Genomic DNA, 20,153 nt, shown 5'->3' with positions numbered 1-20,153 from the left:
TTTTCTGTATGTTGGTTAAAAAAAGATACTGTTTAAATATAAGAACACAAAAATAGTTAAGCATATTCGAAGTAAAAAGAGACCAGGTGCTAAAATAAATTACTGAAGCGAAAAGGAACTATAAATTAAATCTTTGTTCCGGGTAGTTTTTATTTTGATGTAACACCGCAGCAATGGCCGCCCTGTCTAACGTGTCGTAGCTAAAAGTACTTACTTTCCCACATATGGATGTTTTATTACCCCTCTAGGTAAGTAATTACAATATTTCCGTAGTTGTACTTTTATTATGTTAATATAAAACTATTCTCGTGTTTCTAGCTCAAATTACACGAACGAAATAGCATCGTAACTTAATCTGCCGTATTCCCTATTGAAAATGTACAATTAAGTGAATAACAGGACTTTACCGTAGTTTCGAATTTGATTCCATAAATGTAGAATAGACTAGAATGACAGAATTTTGTGTCGTGTTGTTGTCTGTTTTATGTCTTTGGTTTTAAACAAGTGCTACATGCAAGCCATAGCGGGAACTAGTTAACTTGCATTAAAATACAGTAATCCCTCGTTTCTCGCAGATATTTTGTTCAAAAAACCACCCGCGATAAGTGAAACCCGCGAAGTATGGTCACCAACAAGTACTGGGCAGGCTAACGAGTTAGCTGAAAGATGCTAATTCGCGATCGTGCTAACACAAAAATGGACTTCTAAAGGAATGTAAACGAACATTTGGAGCAATACTACATTGTCCAAGGTTAGACACGTTTCCTCAATTTAGAAGTTTTATTTTGACTGTTAAATGTTTTTTAAGTTTGGGGAAAAAAATCCGCGATGTAGTGAAGCCGCGATAAACGATACGCGAATTAGCGAGGGATCACTGTAATACGAACGTTTAACTTGTGCATTTTAATAATACGAACGTTTTATTAAGACTTGTGGCGCACTGTGAAGTATTTATTGATATGGTTGATTTTTTTTTTTTTTTTGTCCATAAATAAATTGGATGGTTATAGCGTACGGATAATAGAAACCAAAAGTTCAAATTTGAATAATGACCTTAACTCTTCCCTGCAGAGTTTTATTATGGCAGATAAACGACAGCGTGCCAGAGTGCAGGGCTCTTGGGCCAAACAGCTGCCCAAACCACAGAGACCAGCAGGTACTTTAAAATTCCTTATATGCACTCAAAATGACTCAAATTTTGTTTTTAAATATGCGTTCTCATTTAATTTGGCGATGTAGCTCCTCAAAGCCAAAGTGCCAATGCAGTTTCCGCATCCTGGGGAATACATCGACAGACCACATCTGGGAATGTTGAGTTCCAACAGCCCATTAAGGTCTTTTACTGCATTAAAATTATTTAATAATATTCATAATTATTGCATTTGATCTAAAGACATATATTGTCTTCTTTACAGCAAGTTAGAGATGTTCCATCAGAAAAGGTTATTGAGTAAGTATCGGATTTGAATGGAAAGTTAAATATTTTGTATTACATACATAACATCATTTTTTTATTTTGCTTTTCATAGCCAGGCAGGTGATTATGAGATCAGCCATGGACCGTCAGGGGTGTCAAGGTCAGCAATGAAATGAATCGAATGATCTGTTCACTCCAATACCCCAATTATTTGTTGTTGCATTTTGAAGGCATTAGTTGGTTATTCTCCAAAATGTTCCCCCTGTTCATTCCGTTAAGATTGCGGCTGGTGCCGAGATTCCTTCCAGCCGAGGAGGCTGACTGGATGTTCGCTAAGCTCCTGGCTGAGCTTCCCTGGTCACAAAAGACCAACTTTAGACAAGGTGGGTAGAAGAAGTCAACATTATCATGGACTCAACAAATCATGTTTTTATGGCTCACTTTATAAAAGCCACAACATTGCGTCCACGTTCACAATTAGATAAAGTACGCTAGTGACAGATGCTAATAATTTCTCAAACTTCTGGAGTGTTTCATGCTGACTCATCAATTTTGTCCCCCCCCATTAGATGAGGCGTATGAAGAGCCAAGGTTGACATGCTGGTTTGGGGAGTTACCCTACACGTATGCTCGTTCCACCATGGCGGCCAACACAAAGGTTTTCTAACATCTAATCCTTACCCAACATTGCTTTTGGAAATCTTTTTGTAATTGCTGATAGTGGCCACAAGATGGTGGCAAAGCACTACTTGACACCTTACTCACGCTATCCCGCCGTCCCCCTAAGTGGCACCCACTGCTGTTGAAGCTTCGCCGAGCGGTTTCCGAAGCGAGCGGCGGCCGCGGCGGCGACGAACGCTTCAACTCGCTGCTGTGCAACCTGTACCGAGACGGACACGACAGCATCGGCTGGCACAGCGACGACGAAGCCTCGCTGGGCCGGCAGCCCGTCATCGCCTCGCTTAGTTTGGGTGACAGCAGGGTCTTCAGCCTACGCAAGAAGCCACCTCTGGTCAGACAAACACATTATTATATTTTGGTCTTATTTATTGTTTCACATTATTTTTTTTATATTATAGGAAGAAAACGGTGACTTCACTTACGTGGAGCGTATTAAAGTTCCTCTGGGTCACGGTGCTCTGCTTTTGATGGAAGGAGCCACGCAAGATGATTGGCAGGTACGTTCAACTCCACTAATCACTTTCAAATATAAAGTTAGTGGCTTCACATGATTTTGTCACACTTTATAGATTTTTGAAGTGCTTCTCTTTTGGTTCCCAGCACCAGGTGGCGAAGGAGTACCACGACCGCGGCCCTCGCATCAACTTGACTTTCAGGAGCATCTTCCCTGAGCCGCAGGGCCACCGGCCGGGGACCAAACTGCACTTTACCGACCGCCAAACAGACATGAATGCTACAAACTAGAAGCAACAAAAAGAACTGCACTAGGTGAGATTTTCAGTTTTCTCAAGAGGGACCCTCAGTTCGACAGGGATGATACGCATATTTATCTCAAATGTTTGGTTTCAATTAACGAGCACAAAAAGTGGCACATACTGATGTGACGATTCCATTTACCCCCCCCCTCTTGTTGAACTTATAATAATAAATGAACAAGTTTGAGATGTTCAGTTGTAACGGTCAAATGAGATTTACTTAACAGTTTGAAAATCATCCCATGAAAATAGTTAAGCCATATGCACATCCAAGGCTAATTCGTTCAAATACAGTCAAAACTCCCTGAAGTCTCACAAAATCCCCAAAAAAAGGTGCACATTTCAGAATCTGAATTCAACCAAGAAGGTTTAAGGCAGCCCGTGTTATCATTTCACACATTACGAACACACGATTTCAAATTCCAAACTAAAATGCAGAAATACGTCACTTGTACATTATTGCACTACGCGGTGCTTTTTTTTTTTTTTTTTTGCAAACACAGTTCACACATTTGGCACACGCTTTGGGTCCACTCGGTACGAGCAACGAGGTCGGATTCACACTGTTGTTTCAAGTGACGCAACTGGGATACGAGTCAATGTAGAAATAAATGTTGAACATAAAATGGCACATTTGGCAATCTGCTAATGTTAACTTCTGTGTCATTTAACATTTACTGTGCAAGTGAACACTGCTTGATATTTTTTCAGAACTAGAGGTGGGTGGGGTCATCAAATCAAAATTGCTCACTTGGACCTGTAGTGTGAATCCAACCTCGGTGAACAATGCAAAATGAATACACACACACAAAAGCCCCATAAGTTAACTTGAAAAACTGCACAGATTCCTCCTCACATACAACCCGATACACACCTCCGTCTAAAACTGCCATGCTACAGTAACCTTCCACATATTTATGGTTCACTATTCACCAATTCTGTCAAAATTCCGAGTAAATCACAATGCCACAATGGATGAGCTATTTTTAGAGCAGGTATTGTGGTCCTTGGATAACCCGTGCAACCATTTTAGCCATAGCCAACCTTGCAGACGCCACAAGATGGCGCCAAGGCACTTTGTTTCTATTAAGCACTTTTATTTCAAAATAGATCCTTGGGACTAAGATGCCAAAAGATGGCACCAAAGCAGTACTTTCATTTTCTACAGGCGTTTGGTGCCATCCTCTGGAATCAGAAAAAGCAACAAAAACTGTTTAGAGGTCTGAGGAAGGTTCCTTAGAAAGAAAAAATGCATATAGTGAACTGTAAATATGCAGAAGAACCCTGCAGCTTAACGTGGTTTTAATCGGCTGCAATGTGCGTCAAATGAGGGTGAAAACCAAATAATTACCACAAAAGCACACAAAAAACGGTAACAATTATTATTTTTAGACGATCTAAGAGTGCAACGGGTTGTTAAAGGCCGACTTAAAAAAAAAAAAAAAAAAAAAAAGACGAGGCAGGTATTGCACACATGATGTTCGATATATTCAGCTTCATGATATCCAAAACGACAAACTCCGTTCTATCCTGGTTCGGATCCGCCAGTAGGAAAGGTGCCCGTCCCGGTCCTGTTAGACGTGACGGACGTAGGCGTGACAGCGCCACCTGTTAGCGAGGCTGAGCCGCTGTGTTGGGTTTTGAAGTAAATGACATAAAACAAAGGCAGAACGATGCCGATGAGCAGCATGGCCACCACGGCGTTCCACCACTGAATGCCCCAGTCGGCCCCTTGGCCCTTTCGTCCTTTTTGGACGGGCCTTTTGGGTCCGTCATCCAACAGCTCCATGTCAAAATCGTCCGAGTTCGGGATCAGCTTCTCCATGTCGTTGTCCACCTCTATGAGGAAGTCCGTAATTTGCTGTCTCTTTGGCTGGGCCTTCGCTGGTTTTTCCTCAAAAGAGTCACAAGGGCTTGCGTAGGATTCCGTTAAAAAGCTGTGCTTGGCCACGGGGATTTTGATGCTCTTCAGTGCAAATAAATCCTGCTCCTGTATGAGGTTGTTCACGCGCTTTATGTCTGCCACCTGTTCAAAGGAAGAAGTGCGTCACGGATTTGACCTTATTCGACCGTTATCGTTTACGCCCCGCATCATTCTCCTACCTTGCATCCGTACTGCAAGGCCAGCTTGTTGAGATTGTCACCGTCCAACACGTCCCGTTCTAGCAAGTGGAAATTCCCGAGCCTGTCCTGCTCTGAGTCTTGGTACGGCCGAGGCCTCATTTCCATCAGGCCAAGCTCCTCCGCCTCTTCTTCTTCTTCCTCATCCGACGACGAGGCCATGCCGTTGACTTTCCTCTTGAACATGTAGACCTGGCCGTCGGCGCTGGCGTGGACGTCCACGGGGGCCTGGAACGCGTGCGGCACATGATCCCCGCGACGCATTTTTCAACACCAAGCCTGGAAGAAGAACAATAACAACAAGGATGAGATGTCTCAACAAGGGCTGTTTTTCATTTTATACATTATTCAAGAGTTTCTTCATTCACAATTGTGGTTCTTAAATTTTCGTTGATACAATGTACAATCATTTGGTTGCTTCATTTGCACTGATGTTGATGCACTACATACGCTCATGAGCGTTTATACTATTTTTAAACTGGTGTGACTTTAGATCCTGTTTGTTCAAGTATAACAAAACTGCATGTAGAGTTTAATAAAGATGTGATGTGAGCTTGAGCCTAAAACGTGTTATTTCTGTTTTGGGTGAATGAATGCTGGTACTTTGAGGATACTGAGGTTTAAATGTAATTGAAACAAAAGTGACTTGACAAGTTTGTGAGCACTAAGTATTTCAGGTTTAACTTTGTAGCTAAAAACCAGACGGGCTGTTACCATGGTAACCCATTTGCATTTGGACATGGATGCCTGATGCTATAAAGATAAAAACAGGTGGGCAGCTCCGACTCACCCAACATGACGTGTATAATGCAATATATTTTAATGTTTTACTGTGTTATGTTCAGCAGGTTGGTTAAATGACGTTAAGACTGGAGAGGTGCCACTTTTGATCAGGCAGCTGGGAGACAGCCGTTTCAGTTAGCTACGCGTTAGCCTAGTTAGCATATTAGCTCAGTTAGCCTTGTTAGCGCTTTACTCTGGTAGCGTGTTCCCCAAACGCGTAGCCAACCTGACGTTTGTTACTTCTGCTATGGTTGTCTTCAAGAGCAAACTATATAAAATTGCCTACACTGTCCCGCCTCCAATGTAGTTTGTTACCTTAAAGGGGAAAGCAACAAAAGGCACCACGCTCGTAACGCTCGCAGCCCCTCCAACAGCTACTTTGAGCTAACTAACTTCAAGTTGGCATGAGTGACGTCAACGAGCGCTTCTTCTATGGTTGTCTAAAAGCGGACGCACTAGGCTAAAGACTCGTTACCGCCACCCTCTGTTCTATCAGCAGAATTGCATTCCGTTTCACGCTAAAGCACAGCGATTGAGTAAGCAGAGACCAGCAGGTACTTTATAATTCCTTATATACACGCAAAATTCTTTATATATTAAATTATATAAAATTATATAATTCCTTATAAACACACTCAATCACATGATGACGTCACAACCATTCCCTCACTTCTGTAGTTTATATATACTTTTACATTATGTCGTCAAAGTAAGGATCGAGTAAAAAACACAGACATAGGGAATAAAATTAATAGAAACCCGCAGTGATTGCATCTGGCCAACCAATCCAAACTATAAAAACACCGCTTCAGTAATTTCGATTAACAGTGTCCCGTAGTTGCAGGCTCCCGAGTCTGGCATTTGCACCGGTGCCAACGACCTGCCGTTTTTTCACCTCTGCTGCACGGTATAAGCCCTCCGCCTTCTGCTCTTACAATACTTTACATCTGTTTCGCCCACCAAAAGATCCTGGCAGAAGTGGAGTTTGTTTGGCAGGTGTTTCCAAGCGAGCAATATTTGGCCAGAGGCACTCAACAGACGCTGCGGTCGCACATGTCTGAGTCAGGGATGGCGTCTGCTGCTTGTAAAATGGAGCTTTTTGCGAGTCACGCAGATATTTGGATGCGATTTAAGTGGTGGGAGGTCAGGGCCAACAAGGCCATTTGTGTTCTGCACGATGGAAACACAAAATCTTCATTCACTTATTGAATTATATTTTAGCTGAATTTCAAAAGACATGAATTGAGGCAACTTTTGCTAGACTCTTCTTTATTTTTTTGTCATATTACAAAAAAGTTTAAATTAACGACTCTTGATACTATAGCAGTGCAATATAGTTTTACATTTTACAGTGGAACAACTGTTCAAATAATATTTTGTGCAGAAAATTGGAAAATCGCCCTTATTGGTATGATCCGTTTTCTGTATTTTGCGATATGTCACATCCTCGGTATGTCTATGGTTTAGTCCTCTTTCCATGTTATTGCGGTCTTTGTCCACCTGAGGGCGCAGCAGGACAACAAAAACGCTCTTGCTTTATTAAAACCCACCACGGTGTGTTCTTACCTTGTTCACAGTAGTCACACAAAATGTTACTAATAAACACCCGAAGACATGAAACAGGAACTATTTTAGTAAGACAAACTATTTTAGTAATGATAGTGTTCACCGTTTTTGTGCTCAAAGCAAGTGCAGACTATCGGAAGGCATATGACTTTAATTGTGAAAATATTACTACTTTAATCTTAAAAAAAGTTTTTTATGTAGTGTACCACATTTAAAATCAACTACACTACTATCACGCTACACTAGAATGTTTACATGCTTGAATGTACAATACTTTTATTTATTCCTCCATTTGTATAATGTCCCCTAAGTCCCCCATTTGACAGAGAGCTAAACTACGAGCATTTCCGGCTAATAGCGGTCATGCACATTCTAGCGTTGCTCTCCGCATATGCATAGCCACTCAGCTGGAAAGCACCGATGACCTCGAGTTGACTCCAGACTGCACAGTTGACGCTTGACGCTAATCAGATATTGTCCGGTTGCTCCGTTTCATTCACAAAACAACATCAGTCTGCACTTTATCACCATTTTGATTACTGCAAAAATATTCTTCTCCCCGTGAAATCGCTCCACCACGTTAAAAAGGAGCGAGTCGCAACCCTCACACCTCGACGAAGGCGTTAACGATCGTAAAGCTAATGTTGCCTTCGAGGGGCAGATGATCATATCATTTACATCGCATTCGGATGCGGCGTGGAATGTGAATGTTGAGCAACAAAGCGGCATAATGTGCTGTATTTCAGGGCCACTGAACAGCTTGTCCAACTGAGAGAGAGAGAGTGAGAGAGAGAGGGGGGGAAGTGGGGGGTGTATAAAAAAGTACGTACTGCTTGCACATGTTGCCCTGCGAACCATCTGAGTGGGCCTTTCCTTTAAATGATTCAAAGAAAGTGGTCAAATATTTATGGAGGTGAAAGATTCATGGTTGCCACATCTATGAACTTATTGCTCTGCGGCTGCATCATCGTTTGATATATGTTTACAAAAATAGACCTGATTGTCCTCGTCGCTAAGAACCGTAAGACGTGGTTAGCATAATATCGTTTGTATATTTAATTCACCTTCCATGTTTCGAAAGTACTTGTCCTCATTAAATGCGATCATTTAATTCCCGACTATGTTCACTGAGCACGGCTTCTGTAGGAAATTGTTTTCATGTACTTCACTACATTTGATTAATTTGAAGATGTCACCGCAACGTTTGTATAATTTTGTGTTGACACAAGCCTTGTTTCCGTCTTGTCGCCATTCTCCCTCAGATACGTTTGATTATTTGCCTTGCAAAAACTAGAGTGTGATGAATGTTGACATCAACAGCGGGTGATTGGAGCTTTGTCTCGGAAAATCCGCGGGAGTCGTCGTCATGAAATTCTTATGGGTTAAGGTCACGGCAACTGTTCGGATTTTTATCGATTAAATGTCGACCCGCCAGGTGAGTGTGATTCACGTCTCCGGGGCACAACGATCCATCCGTCATCTTTGAGGAAACATTGAAACCTACACAACTAAACGTTGTTGTCGCATCTTGACAGCTCGTATGAACGTCATCATCTGACATCTTTCAAGGATAGTTCTTTGATTCAAGAACACCTGCAGTCATTTGCGATCTATTATCGATGATCAATTTAAACATTCCGATACCAATTAATCATTGAATTTTCTGTGTGAAGGCAGCAAGCATATCAACGATAATGTGTTTGAGGGTCCTCAAAGACTCTGATTTGCTGACAAGTGCAGTCGTGGTGTAAATTAATTTGGATCCCCCCCACCCTACCCCCCTCGCCCTCAAGGGTGACCCTACACCCGCTGCCTACTCACATGAGACACAACCCTGGCAGTGGTGGTCTTCATGCAGGCCTCCAGCATACAGTGACACATAACCTTGCCCTGTCACCACCCTCACCAGTGTGTCAGCTAACATTAGGCTGATTGACGTTGAGCCAACACTCCAGCGCTATGAGATCTGGGGCTCTGTATAACCTCGTCCTAGCTTAAACCAGGGCTAGGACATTTGGGGGCATGGTGCCAGATCATGAGGCCATCTGCGCATGTGACCCACCCAAAATATCAGTGGTGAATTAAACGAAACAAGAAACAGAATAGCTCAATTGCTAATAGTTGTTATGCTAACGTTTCGCTGGTAGTTGTTATGCTAACGTTTCGCTAACAGTTCTTATGCTAACGTTTAGCAAGATAGCAACTTGAGCGGAGAAAGCGCTACAGTACAGAGATCAAAATTTTGAATGGTTCCTTGTTTTTAGGTACTTTTGGGGAGAGAATAACTTGTTTGACTGATACATTATCACGTTCTTTTCACTAGCGTTATTTTGCCGTTTGAGTGTTACCAAGGCTGCTGACACCTTGCTAGCTTTTTACCCAGAAGAGATAATAGGTAAAAGGTGCGAATGTAAGCTATGCCTGTCAAAGTCAAATCTACTCAGATGCTAGTGTGACTTCCATCTATGAGCCTTCTGACCTGAAGCTACAAAAGCTTAACAAGCTGTGATGTTGACGAGAATGTTTAATGATGTACCGGGACCTCTCTCGCTGCACGCTTCAAAGAAACCCAGGTCGTCACTTCCTATTTTTTTTTATTTTTTTTTATGAAACCCTTTGGTATGTATCTCCTTTCTACAGAACATAAGCAGTCCAAGTGGCTTGGTTTGATCCACAGTTCCTCTTCAGGTCATTTACTAATGCGTGTACGTGGCATCAGGGTGACACATTTCACGTTGCGCCGTTCTGAGGGAAGCGTAACTTGTAAAGCAGTGTGCATTTAAAGTGCTGTCATGTAGCGACCGACTCGGCGTTGTTGAATCGAACATGAGGTTCCTTGTGACCTTGGGATTTGAATAATGCATTCAAGTTGTTTAGACACCGCCAAAGTGATGCCTGAACCTTTTTGACCTTATCTTCCAATGACGACTGCGTAAATGAGATGCCATGCCGTTCTATAATGTGTTGAAGGTTGTGAGATTTTCTTGTGAATTCGACAAACAACGTTGTAAAAGTTATGTACTGCATAAATAAGCCTTACAACCAAAAAACTAATCCTAATCCTAACCCTAATCCTGACCCAATCCCAAATATAGAATTTTACCTTTGAGATCTTTTTTTTTTTTGGTTCAGGACATTAAATTTTGAGTCTACGGACAACCATGTAAAAAGTTCCGTACTGTATAACTAAACTCTTAACCGAAAAAAAAAAAATTACCCTAATCTTGAACCCAACACTAAACAGAATTTTGTATACGTGAATTGCTGTTTCTTAGAAGAACACGGAAAGTTGAGAAAGAAAAGTTTGTTGAATTTATTTCATTTTATTAGAAGAATCTATTGGGAGACTTTCAAATAAAACAATTTAATAGCAACCATCTTTCCTTTACGACTTAATTTCAAACAATACAATAATAGAGCAGCGCTTTATTAACCCAATGTGAAAAATGTCATGACCTAACATTGAACAACATCTTCTGTCCACATATACAGTATATGTGAAAATCCTCCAGAGAAAAAAAATACAATTAGACTAAAAAAAAAAAAAAAAAAAAAAAGAGGAAATGATCAACATGAGAAAACAATAGCTATGTTTCCAATGGCGCTTTCCATTTGCCACATTCTGGAGGAAAATAAAAGAAGACAAGGCAAACTGAGAGTCAAATCAAAGGTTAATTGGAGCCAGGAAAATGTCAACCAATTTTACCCATCACCCACGAGGGGAAAACTGCCCTTGGTGGAAAAAAAATGGGGAAATAGCTCCAGTGTATATTAGCTTCTTGTCCATAATGGCCTCCTGAAGAGAGCGATGATGACATCTTTTTAGCACTTCGTATGTTCCCCCTCGGAGGATTTTAGGTTTGCGCAAAATACCATGCAAGGCTGTGTGTGTGTGTTTGTGTGTTTGTGTGTGTGTATGTTTTGCGCCAGAAGATACAATGGCTCGGGGGAACCGACAGGTGTTGGCAGCAGCCTTTGACACCTCCATGGTTGGCAATTCCAATTTAATGGTCCTATTTGACTTTTTTATTTTTGGGGTAAAAATACACTAGGAAATAAAAAGATGTGAAATGGAATAATTAATTCAACTCAGAAATCCAAAATGAAACTCAACCCCAACATTGAGTAAATTTTGTTCAGTGTTTCAAAATGGCCGCCGTGACCCTGACCTGGATAAGCGCTGATAAAAATGGATGGATGGACTATAATGGATTTTTATTACATTTTTAATCTAATCCATATTTATTATTTGGGATTAGGGGTGAGTTATGGTTTGGGATTGGGGTTAGGATTAAGATTCGGATTCAAAATTTATCGTTTTTTCAGTATATTATGTGCTTAATGGCTAGCTAATCATTGTAGTTGATTTTGCTAAATATTATGTGGCTAATTTGTGGCTCAGCAATTTTAAAACAAAAAAAATACAGGTTTTTGTCGACTCTCTGTAGACCCGAATGAACGCGCCGCAGTCCTTTGAGATTTCATAAAATTCTTACATGGATCACATGACCTGTTCAGTGGCTGGCAATGCAGTGACATTTAAATTGATTGGCTATTATTAAGACTATTAAATCTCATTGTCAAGCGTGATAGATATGTCTCCGGCTCTGACAAAGGACAGCCGAGCCTTGATCTTCCCGGCAGGACCGCTGCGACTAATGCCGATAGAAAAGGATTAGTCTCGGAATAAGAGAAGGTGCTGTAGTCCGGTCTTAATTGGCGAGTCCTCGGCTTGATCCAGTCTTGAGGCTGCCACTTGCTGAACTGGTCAATTAATCTTCCCATCCCTTATAATGAGGCGGGGGATTTCCGACGGCTGCTCCGCTCACACAAAGACAGAATGTGTGCCCAAAGGATCTTCTGCCCCTGCACAAAGTGACCTGACAATTAAAAAGATCCACCCCCCCTCCCCAATCTTGCCAGTCGGCAAATATCTCTGACCCAATCTCACATTAAAAGGACTAACAATGACTTCAAATCAACTAGCGCGGGCACAAAAAGAGGGAGAACGCGCCATGAAATAAGATTGTTGCGGTCCAACTTGTGACCTCCTATCACTCTGCCCTTCTTCCCTTTGAGGTTAATAAAAAGGGACTTGTCGGATCCCCCCCTCCCCTCATCTCCCCCCGCTGTGGACAACAAATGCACTCGGGGCTGATATTAATTTAAAGATAGATGACAGTGGAAAAGGTTAAATATGTAAGGTTAACCGTATTTGACCTTGAATTGTTGCTGGCATTAAATCCAGTGAGTGAGAACCATGATAATGGAGGAGCCAGTAGCAATCAAAGGCAAAATCTAAAAACAACAATGACGTTTGACCTTGACACACATTTCCTTCCGTCTTACATATGAATGCCAGACGTCTGTCTTGTTCCATTTGCAATTGTCTAATGGTAAACACAACTGCTAACCACACATTTATTGCGTAAAGTTGTGTATCGATCATTTTGTAAAATTGTAGATGATCCATCATGGCTGGTTGAAACCTTCTGAATATGGGACTTAGCATTTAGCATTAGCTATCTGTCTAAGGATACTTGCTTAATCCTCAGAGGGATTTTAAGGAAATATTAGAAAATTGTATAAACTCTTGGATTAATCTAAAATGGCTATAACACAACTAAGATGTCTGAATTTTTGTTCAGGGGTTCATGAGACTTTTTCCATACGTTCTTTCAGAGTAAACATATTTTGGGCGGGTATGTTTTTTTTTGTTTTATCTTAAATCCTCAGAATGATTGTCCAATGTTGACAGCAGGCTTTGCCCACATCAGTGTTGGCAAAAAAAAAAAAAAGCCTTAATTGGGACGAATTCCCAAGTCAAAGTTTGTCAAGCTCTTAATTAGGCCCAACATGGCTGCTCCAAAACAAGATGGCCGCCTTCCTGTTCATTCAAAACACTTGACCACACACAGGGATTCACTATTGTGAATTTTGAACGAGTTTAACAGTCACCATTGTCGGCCCGATTGTTTTCAAAGCAGATTCTGGAGAAAAAAAACATTTTAGGATAATCTGTTTTTTTTTACGCAAAGGAGGGAGTGCTCAAATTTAGTCCAATCGTCACCATGTTTGTTTTAGTCCTTCTTGAAAGTCTTTTACCGAGTAAGGAGTTTCTTTTCAGATAGTCGGAACTCACCGTGATGTTGGTAGTGAATGCAACCGAACCTGCAAACTTGACATTTTATGTCCAAACACGACTCCTTTCGTTTAACATGGACAAAATTGTTCAAGTCTTGTTTTCATAACAGGGAGCACCTTAAGTATGGGTCAAAATGAAGAGTCAAGTCTTTTTGGCTCTGCCTTGTGGAGCGCAGACTCCAGCGAGAGTAATTATTTGTGGAGGTTTTTAGAACCTCGGGGGGTGACGGAGTGGGCGGGAGGGGCATAGGGTGCGCTGGAACGGAAAGCACGCCAGTCCCACTCACGCTTGATGCTCAGTGAATCTGAAAGGTCATGTCATGTTTTCTGGCAATTGACTCGATTGGTTTGGATTGTGCAACATAAGGGAGGGACGAGTGTGTACGTGTCCTTTGTGTGTGTGTGTGTGTGTTTCTGCCTCTTTGCTGGCAAATGTGCCCCTGGGTTGCTTTTTGGATTGACCTTATTACCCCCGCGCAGTGACGTTCTTGAACCCTCTGACTCGGTGACAACGGTTAACACACATTAACTTTGCGTTGAAAGTATTCATGAAATGTTTTCAAAATAGTTCCAGCTTTTTTTTAATCCTTAATCTTGAATGAACTTAGCCTAATTAGCTTGATTGATCGTGGTTGCCATTAAACACAGATACCTGAGAAGCAGAATCTCTCTCTCTCTCTTTCTCTCTCGTCCCTTGTTATTATTTATGGAGAAAGCTGCAAATAGGAGGGAGTGTTCCCTCAAGGCAATAGCCCACAACATGTCGTTCTACCAGCAAATCCTTCGCCGGGCTTCACTCCTCCATGCCTACGCGCTTGACTTCTGCACTCCAGCAGATCGGTGGCAGAGGTCCAGAATCACTTAGATCATTTTACCCGAAGCGCAAAAGGGGGCAGAGAGGAGCTACTGACCCTGTGCTCGTCAAGGCGGGGCTTTACGCCTCGCTGGCTTCCCTGGTGTGACATTTCTGCTGTATTTGCCCCCGCCCACTGCTCCCACCCCTCTCGTATAGAAGCACCAAGGAAGGGGAAGAAAAAAAAACCCCAAACGATCATTGTCGGTGGAGATATCAATCATATGCGCAGCATCTGGGGTCACTCTGCTGTCAAAGCTCCTTGTTTACTGTCATGCTTCTCATGCAAAGTGACAATAATGACAGAATGTCATCAATGTTTGCTAACGTAGCCCGTTGAAGCAATACGACGTTGCAAAAGAGATATCATACCTGTCATCTTAAGAAAGAACCCTGGCCCCTCCCCCTTCTGTCCACTGAGGGTCATACATCAGTCATGACATTATTAAAGGTTCAATTGCGCCTTAAAACAAGGCCTCTTCTCAATGAGGATGTGTTGTGGAGCAGATGGGGCTTACGCCAGAGCGGCTTTAACGTCTATTTTAAGTGCTTTGGAGACAATGATCTAATGAGACATTTACATTTTGTTCCGAAGGCTTTAAGGAAGCTCAGACTCGAGTCACGGTCGCTTGTCAAACACGCCGAAGAAAAAAAACTCACACCTTCTGCAGATCCATAAGGTGCTAGCTAGCGTTTAGGAAGCTAAAAGCTTCAACACGTGTTTACGAAAGCCTGAAGGTTCTCCTCCATTTGGTTCCCCTCCAGTGCTGTGACCTCAATTCTCCACTACTTTTTCGGAAGCTGCTCAAATATCAAACGACGACGAACATCCTAGCCCACCGCGGCGGCATCTCTTAACTTGGCGAGCCTGTGAAATGACACTTTCAATTGGGGTCAATTGGACCCCTGCTTCTGGATTTCCGGCAGCCTTGTCTGCCAAGGGCTAATCACAAGCCGCAGATATAATTAAAGTTACAAGCGAGTGTAACTGAATATTTAAGCTACATTAAAGAGTCAGTGGCAGTCAAAACCAGACTGCTTGAAAATACAGCCAACGTGTGACAAGCTATGGTGATGTAAGATTGGCCGACAAAATCAAAATATTCATCTAGACTCTGAATTGATGACTAAAGTGGGACTCTCGGTTCTTCTCTCCCTCCCAGACAAAGCAAAACATGTCGACGGCGTTGAAACGGCACTCTGGTAATTATCTAATTGTTCAAGCCGTGTCTTTCTTATGATTTATGGTCTTGTATCAGTGGCCGACCTGATTTATAATGAGCCCACCCCTCCCCACACTTGTGAAAATATGAACCTGAATTATGTGGCACCGGTCCAATTATTTTTTTTTTTGTCGGGCCGAGGCGCCCGGTGACATTGACAGTGCGTGTTTGCAAACTGAAGCTTTCACCTGATCACAATAATATGATCAATCATTTTCCATGGCACGACTATACCTCTCACGCTGGCTGTCTGGATGTGACCCTTTGCATATATTTTGGCTTTAATCGGGAATTTATACTGTCAGGGAACAATATGAGTCCATTTTGTATTTGTGCATTATCATCAAGCATTCATTTTTTTTTGTAAAAATAATAATTGTTTGTTCAGGTGAAAATTTATGTGGGTGTAATTCACTCCCCACACAAAAAATTTGTAGGTGTGTCCGTCTTGATTAGACCCACAAAAAAGTATCAAGAAGTCATGGAAAGTTTTTTTTTATGGTTTGAAGGGGCTAATTTTGGTTGTTTTGAACCTATACTGGAATTATGTCGATAAATTGCAAAACTTTTGTATTGTTGTCATTAGTGTGTGTGTGTGTGTGTATGGGTGGGGAGCGGAACAATTTGATGACTCGTCATAATAAGTGTTTACAATCTGATCATTTCCAGGGGTCATTCAAGGACAACTGCTTCCTTATTGCAAAATTCAAATGTGGTTTACTAGACAACAATTTAACAACTTAGGTCGACCAAGTCAGATCTTGACTAAATTATTCAAGTCATAGTTGGACTCGTGTCGAGGAAACCTTTGCAGCCACTGGGTAAAAAAATATTGGAAAATATTAAAAATATAATTACTTTCTGGATGAGTTTTGGCGTGATTAATGCTGAAGTTGGTGGAAAAAAAAGTTTCAAAACAATATTTTACCTATTCCAGGTACTACGGGGAGAAAATAAAAAATTTGGCCCACAGTGATGAATGGATCAGATGTTTCCAAATCCTGCTGTATTTTTCAGGGAAATGACCTGAATCGTACCTTCCATTAATCCAAGCGCCCCCCCCCTATTATTAAGTTCAGGGCGCCGAGTCAACAAACAAGCCACAATGTGGAGCAGGTAGTAGCACCACAAGGACAGAGTTGACAGAATACATAAAGCCCTCCTGGACAGCAGGAGGCAGCGACTACATCGGTGAAGAATAGCGCCAGACACAAGCACATCCACTATCCAGATGAGCGCCCCCCCCCCCCCCCCCTCCCCTCCTCCCCCTCCCCTTCCTCAAATTAGCACCAAGCAGAGAGACCCGCGCTGGGCGTGTGTGATGAAAAGATGCACGGCTGCCACTATTTGTGCCGCCGAAGCATTCATCAAATTAATTACTGGCGGATCCTAGCACCTCTCTGATATATATATTTTTTTTTGTGGAGTCCAGTAAATGGGGCCTCAGACTGGAGTTGACAGCAGAGGCCTAATACACCCATAGCGTCCCCCTCCCCCCCTCCCCCCCCTCTCTGCACATAATTAATCGAAATCTTCACTCGCTTGACAAATTGGAATGATGAATCTATCTTCTATGAATAGCTTAGGAGAAAACGCATAATCAGTCAAAGCTATACTGTTTGAAGCAACATCTCACTCCTTCTCGGATTCTCTCGCCACCGTCGGGTATGATCTATTAGGCCGAAAAGCAAACGTGCCTTTTGAAAAAGCTCTCGCTACCTCGATTGATAACTTTGGCTTCTTAGCGTAATAGAGCGGTCAAGGTGGAGAGTTCTTTTCTTATAGTTCAAAAGAATGGGAGGGAATATAAATCAAGAGCGAGTGTTCTTTAGCGCGGAAAAGCAAGACGCGTACAGACGTTAGCATGACGAATGTTAACGGCGGGAATGGCCGTCGGATTATTTTTTATACGGAATACTGCTGATGTTACGTGTCAACAAAATGCAGTTCAACTTTTGAGAATTTTGAGAGTTGAAATGCATCGGGGGGCTCGTTATTTGACACATTGTACATTTTTTGGTTAATCGGCAAATCAATCGTTTTTTTTTTATGCCGGAAATCGGCTGTCGGATTTTGAGAATTCATACCGGTTGTGATTATTCGATGACATCACGAAATGGTGGTCGTAGGAAGATTTTCTGCTGAGCTGTTGCTACAAATTCTGCCGATTTTCCAGTTTGGTGAATTGTGAGTGAGCCTTAGCCGCCATTTTGTTTGATCCGACAACTATTTTATTTTTTTTAGGTGACTTTTTTGGGGGTAAGTGGTGATTTTTGATGTTGCTTGTTCATATTTTAATATTATTATTATATACTTTATATAATGATATATTATTATTATATATTATATGATATATTTATTATTTAACATTAATATTATTACAACATGTGGAGCTTCACCTTCAAGTGCGAAACTAATCTTGGCTTTGTATCTAAAAGTCTTTTTGGTACAGCCAGTCATTTATTTAAAGGTGAAATCATCGATACTGGTCGTTACCTTTTTGCTCAGCTCCGCACACATTGTATAGTTCCACTTTTTTTTTTTTTTTTGAAAAGTGCGAGTAGATGAAAAATCACTCAATGTGTGTGTATGAGCACTTGGGTGAATGTGAAGGTTGTTGCTTTGAAGGACACACAGGATCTTGTCTATGGTAAGTAGTCATCCCTAATAGCTTTTGCTTTGGATGTGAAATATCGTCTTGCCACATGCGCATGTGACATTATTGCCTTCTCTGGGGAAAAGTGCACAGCCATCTTAGTTCAGCGGGAAGAAGAACAAGTAAGGGGGCTAAATAAAGGCTCAGGGAAAAACCGTATCAATCCTTTCGCTTCTATATGCAGCAACGTGCGTTTTATAATTGCGGTAAATTCAATCTAACAAACTTTATTTGATACTTATAAATGAATGTCTCCAACGTAACATGTTAATTAAAGTGTGATGTCAATCTGGAAGCTAGTTTGAAAAAGGTGTCGTGCGTTTTTTAATGCCTTTAGCTACAATTTCAAAATTTCAGAGGACACATTTTGGAACTTGGTCTTCAAGCACCTTGACTGAAGAGATGTTTGATTGAAATCTTTGCCGAGGAGCGTGACACCGCCACTTCCTCCGCGTCGTCCTATTATCATCTGAGTCTAATCCCTCTTCGTCAAGGCGCCACGGGCAGCGACGCCGACCATCAATTAATCACTCGCTAGCCCCGCTGAGCGCCCTCGAGTCCATCGTGGGTACCCAGTGCTTCAAATCCAAACACTAATTTTAACATTTAATGTGTAAACCTCCAAAGTCCAAATCAAAACTCTGATAGAATCAATATTTTCCATTTCCGCAGATTGACTCATCAGCTTAACCTCCGAGATGGGGGCCCCCGGACCACTTCCTGTTTGAGTCCCCCCGATTTTAATTGAAAGGAATGTCCAATCCCCCCAACGTATCGGCATTTAAGGTGAGCTCATTTACTCCGTTCCACTCTGGAGGCTTGAGTGCTCCGGAGCTAAGCCGCATTCTTAGAAGTCTATTGTCTTATTGCAATATTGGCTAAAGCCATTTTCCGCTCAAGTCCCCCTCCCCGGGTGCAGCTCCTCAATTTCCCGATAAGCAAATCAAATTTAAAGTCAGGTAAATGTCATAGCAAAATATATTTTTGTTCAAACTCCAAATACACCTAATTTTTTCATTTTTTTTCCCCCCCCGCTAGTATTCCTTGTAAATTTAACATTTCGTAGCTCAGAGCGCCGCATAACAGAGAGGTTGCAGAGTTCATAAATGAGTAAGACTCTCCAAATGAGTTTGGTGACCTCTTAAACTCCATGAAATTAATATAAGCAGACATCCTTCTTGCCGAGGGCCTAGCGCAGATCACTTAAGCTCTTGTAGTTTCATCAAACTTTCATAAGCCTACTTTTCAAGACACATTGTTGCCGTTGCCGCTGACTACGCCGAGTATTACGGAGCCAAACAAACCTGTACTAGCCCCACTTAACCCTTCATCAGGAACGGAGAGAAGGGGGAGCCGCTAAGGGCAAAAACCACCATCCACATATGTAACATCACCCTGAGGGTTTTCACAAGAAGCCTTTCTGATTTGTTTTTACAAGCTCGCCAGTTCGCAAAGGCTCCAGGTAGTCCAAACATTTCATTTACGACTGACACTAAGTAGCTGGACATTGAATTAATTAGCGACACCTGATTTGCGCTAAAAAGTCGTCACGGAGTGCGAACATTTTATTACGGTATTAGTCATAGCCGACCAATTATGATTACAGTTTTTCATTCCAGATTTTTCCGCGATAGGTGAAACTCTTAAGTACGATTTCGGAGATCACCAGTCCGCAATCCGGTATTGGTCCCGGTATCAGTTACCGGGACGAAATAATATGTCGACGATTTATCGTGATGTCTTTCCTGAAACTCAAAATTGTAATACCTTCATTCCCATTGATACCACGCACCTTTCTTTTTTTTTTAGCTAGCTTACCAGCTGCACGTAGAATGGCTAACATCTGGCGGTCAATTTCTACCAAACGCCGTGATTGGTTTTAATAGCCCATTAGCCTCGCATTATTCCGACACCGACATTACTCGGGTTTTTTCGTTGGGAATGCGACGTACTA

General features: G+C 41.9%; 3 protein-coding genes across 11 annotated transcripts in view; 2 read left to right on the top strand and 1 right to left on the bottom strand.

Moving 5' to 3' along the window:
- api5 (apoptosis inhibitor 5) overlaps positions 1-7,737 on the top strand; it is a 51,338-nt gene extending 43,601 nt beyond the window's left edge. The window contains exon 14 of the mRNA XM_068651189.1: positions 7,654-7,737. Within this exon, the coding sequence (XP_068507290.1) occupies positions 7,654-7,722 (69 nt within the window). The 3' untranslated portion in view covers positions 7,723-7,737. The remainder of the gene's footprint in view (positions 1-7,653) is intronic.
- alkbh3 (alkB homolog 3, alpha-ketoglutarate dependent dioxygenase) overlaps positions 118-20,153 on the top strand; it is a 132,294-nt gene continuing 112,258 nt past the window's right edge. For 2 of the 9 annotated variants that reach the window (XR_007482299.2, XR_007482300.2), the window contains exons 1-11: positions 118-248; positions 1,072-1,156; positions 1,240-1,334; positions 1,416-1,450; positions 1,530-1,577; positions 1,697-1,800; positions 1,987-2,075; positions 2,205-2,429; positions 2,497-2,595; positions 2,699-2,866; positions 18,872-18,985. Coding sequence is in view for 6 of the 9 variants with exons in the window: in XM_049723752.1 (XP_049579709.1) it covers positions 1,081-1,156; positions 1,240-1,334; positions 1,416-1,450; positions 1,530-1,577; positions 1,697-1,800; positions 1,987-2,075; positions 2,205-2,429; positions 2,497-2,595; positions 2,699-2,842 (915 nt within the window). In the remaining 3 variants the exon portion in view is untranslated. Of the gene's footprint in view, positions 249-1,071; positions 1,157-1,239; positions 1,335-1,415; positions 1,451-1,529; positions 1,578-1,696; positions 1,801-1,986; positions 2,076-2,204; positions 2,430-2,496; positions 2,596-2,698; positions 5,533-18,871; positions 18,986-20,153 lie in introns of those variants that run through there. The other 7 variants (XM_049723752.1, XM_049723748.1, XM_049723751.1 and 4 more) reach the window with 7 other exon arrangements.
- On the bottom strand, positions 3,045-5,238 carry lysmd4 (LysM, putative peptidoglycan-binding, domain containing 4). The gene is made up of 2 exons (XM_049723754.1): positions 4,957-5,238; positions 3,045-4,879 (listed from the first exon to the last, which is right to left on the bottom strand). The coding sequence occupies exons 1-2, from the start codon at positions 5,236-5,238 to the stop codon at positions 4,379-4,381; spliced, it is 783 nt and encodes a 260-aa protein (XP_049579711.1). The 3' UTR covers positions 3,045-4,378.

This window comes from Syngnathus scovelli, chromosome 6 (assembly GCF_024217435.2).
Source record: "Syngnathus scovelli strain Florida chromosome 6, RoL_Ssco_1.2, whole genome shotgun sequence".
Lineage (NCBI taxonomy): Eukaryota > Metazoa > Chordata > Actinopteri > Syngnathiformes > Syngnathidae > Syngnathus > Syngnathus scovelli.
The sequence above is the reverse complement of the archived record's forward strand: the minus strand, read 5'-3'. Positions and strand labels throughout refer to the sequence as shown.

What these genes read in the sequence shown, in the direction of transcription:
- lysmd4 (XM_049723754.1), bottom strand. Translation starts at nt 5,238, where the DNA reads ATGCGTCGCGGGGATCATGTGCCGCACGCGTTCCAGGCCCCCGTGGAC. An exon ending in CCTTGCAGTACGGATGCAAG is followed by an intron (nt 4,880 to 4,956) that starts GTAGGAGAATGA and finishes TCCTTTGAACAG; the next exon opens with GTGGCAGACATAAAGCGCGT.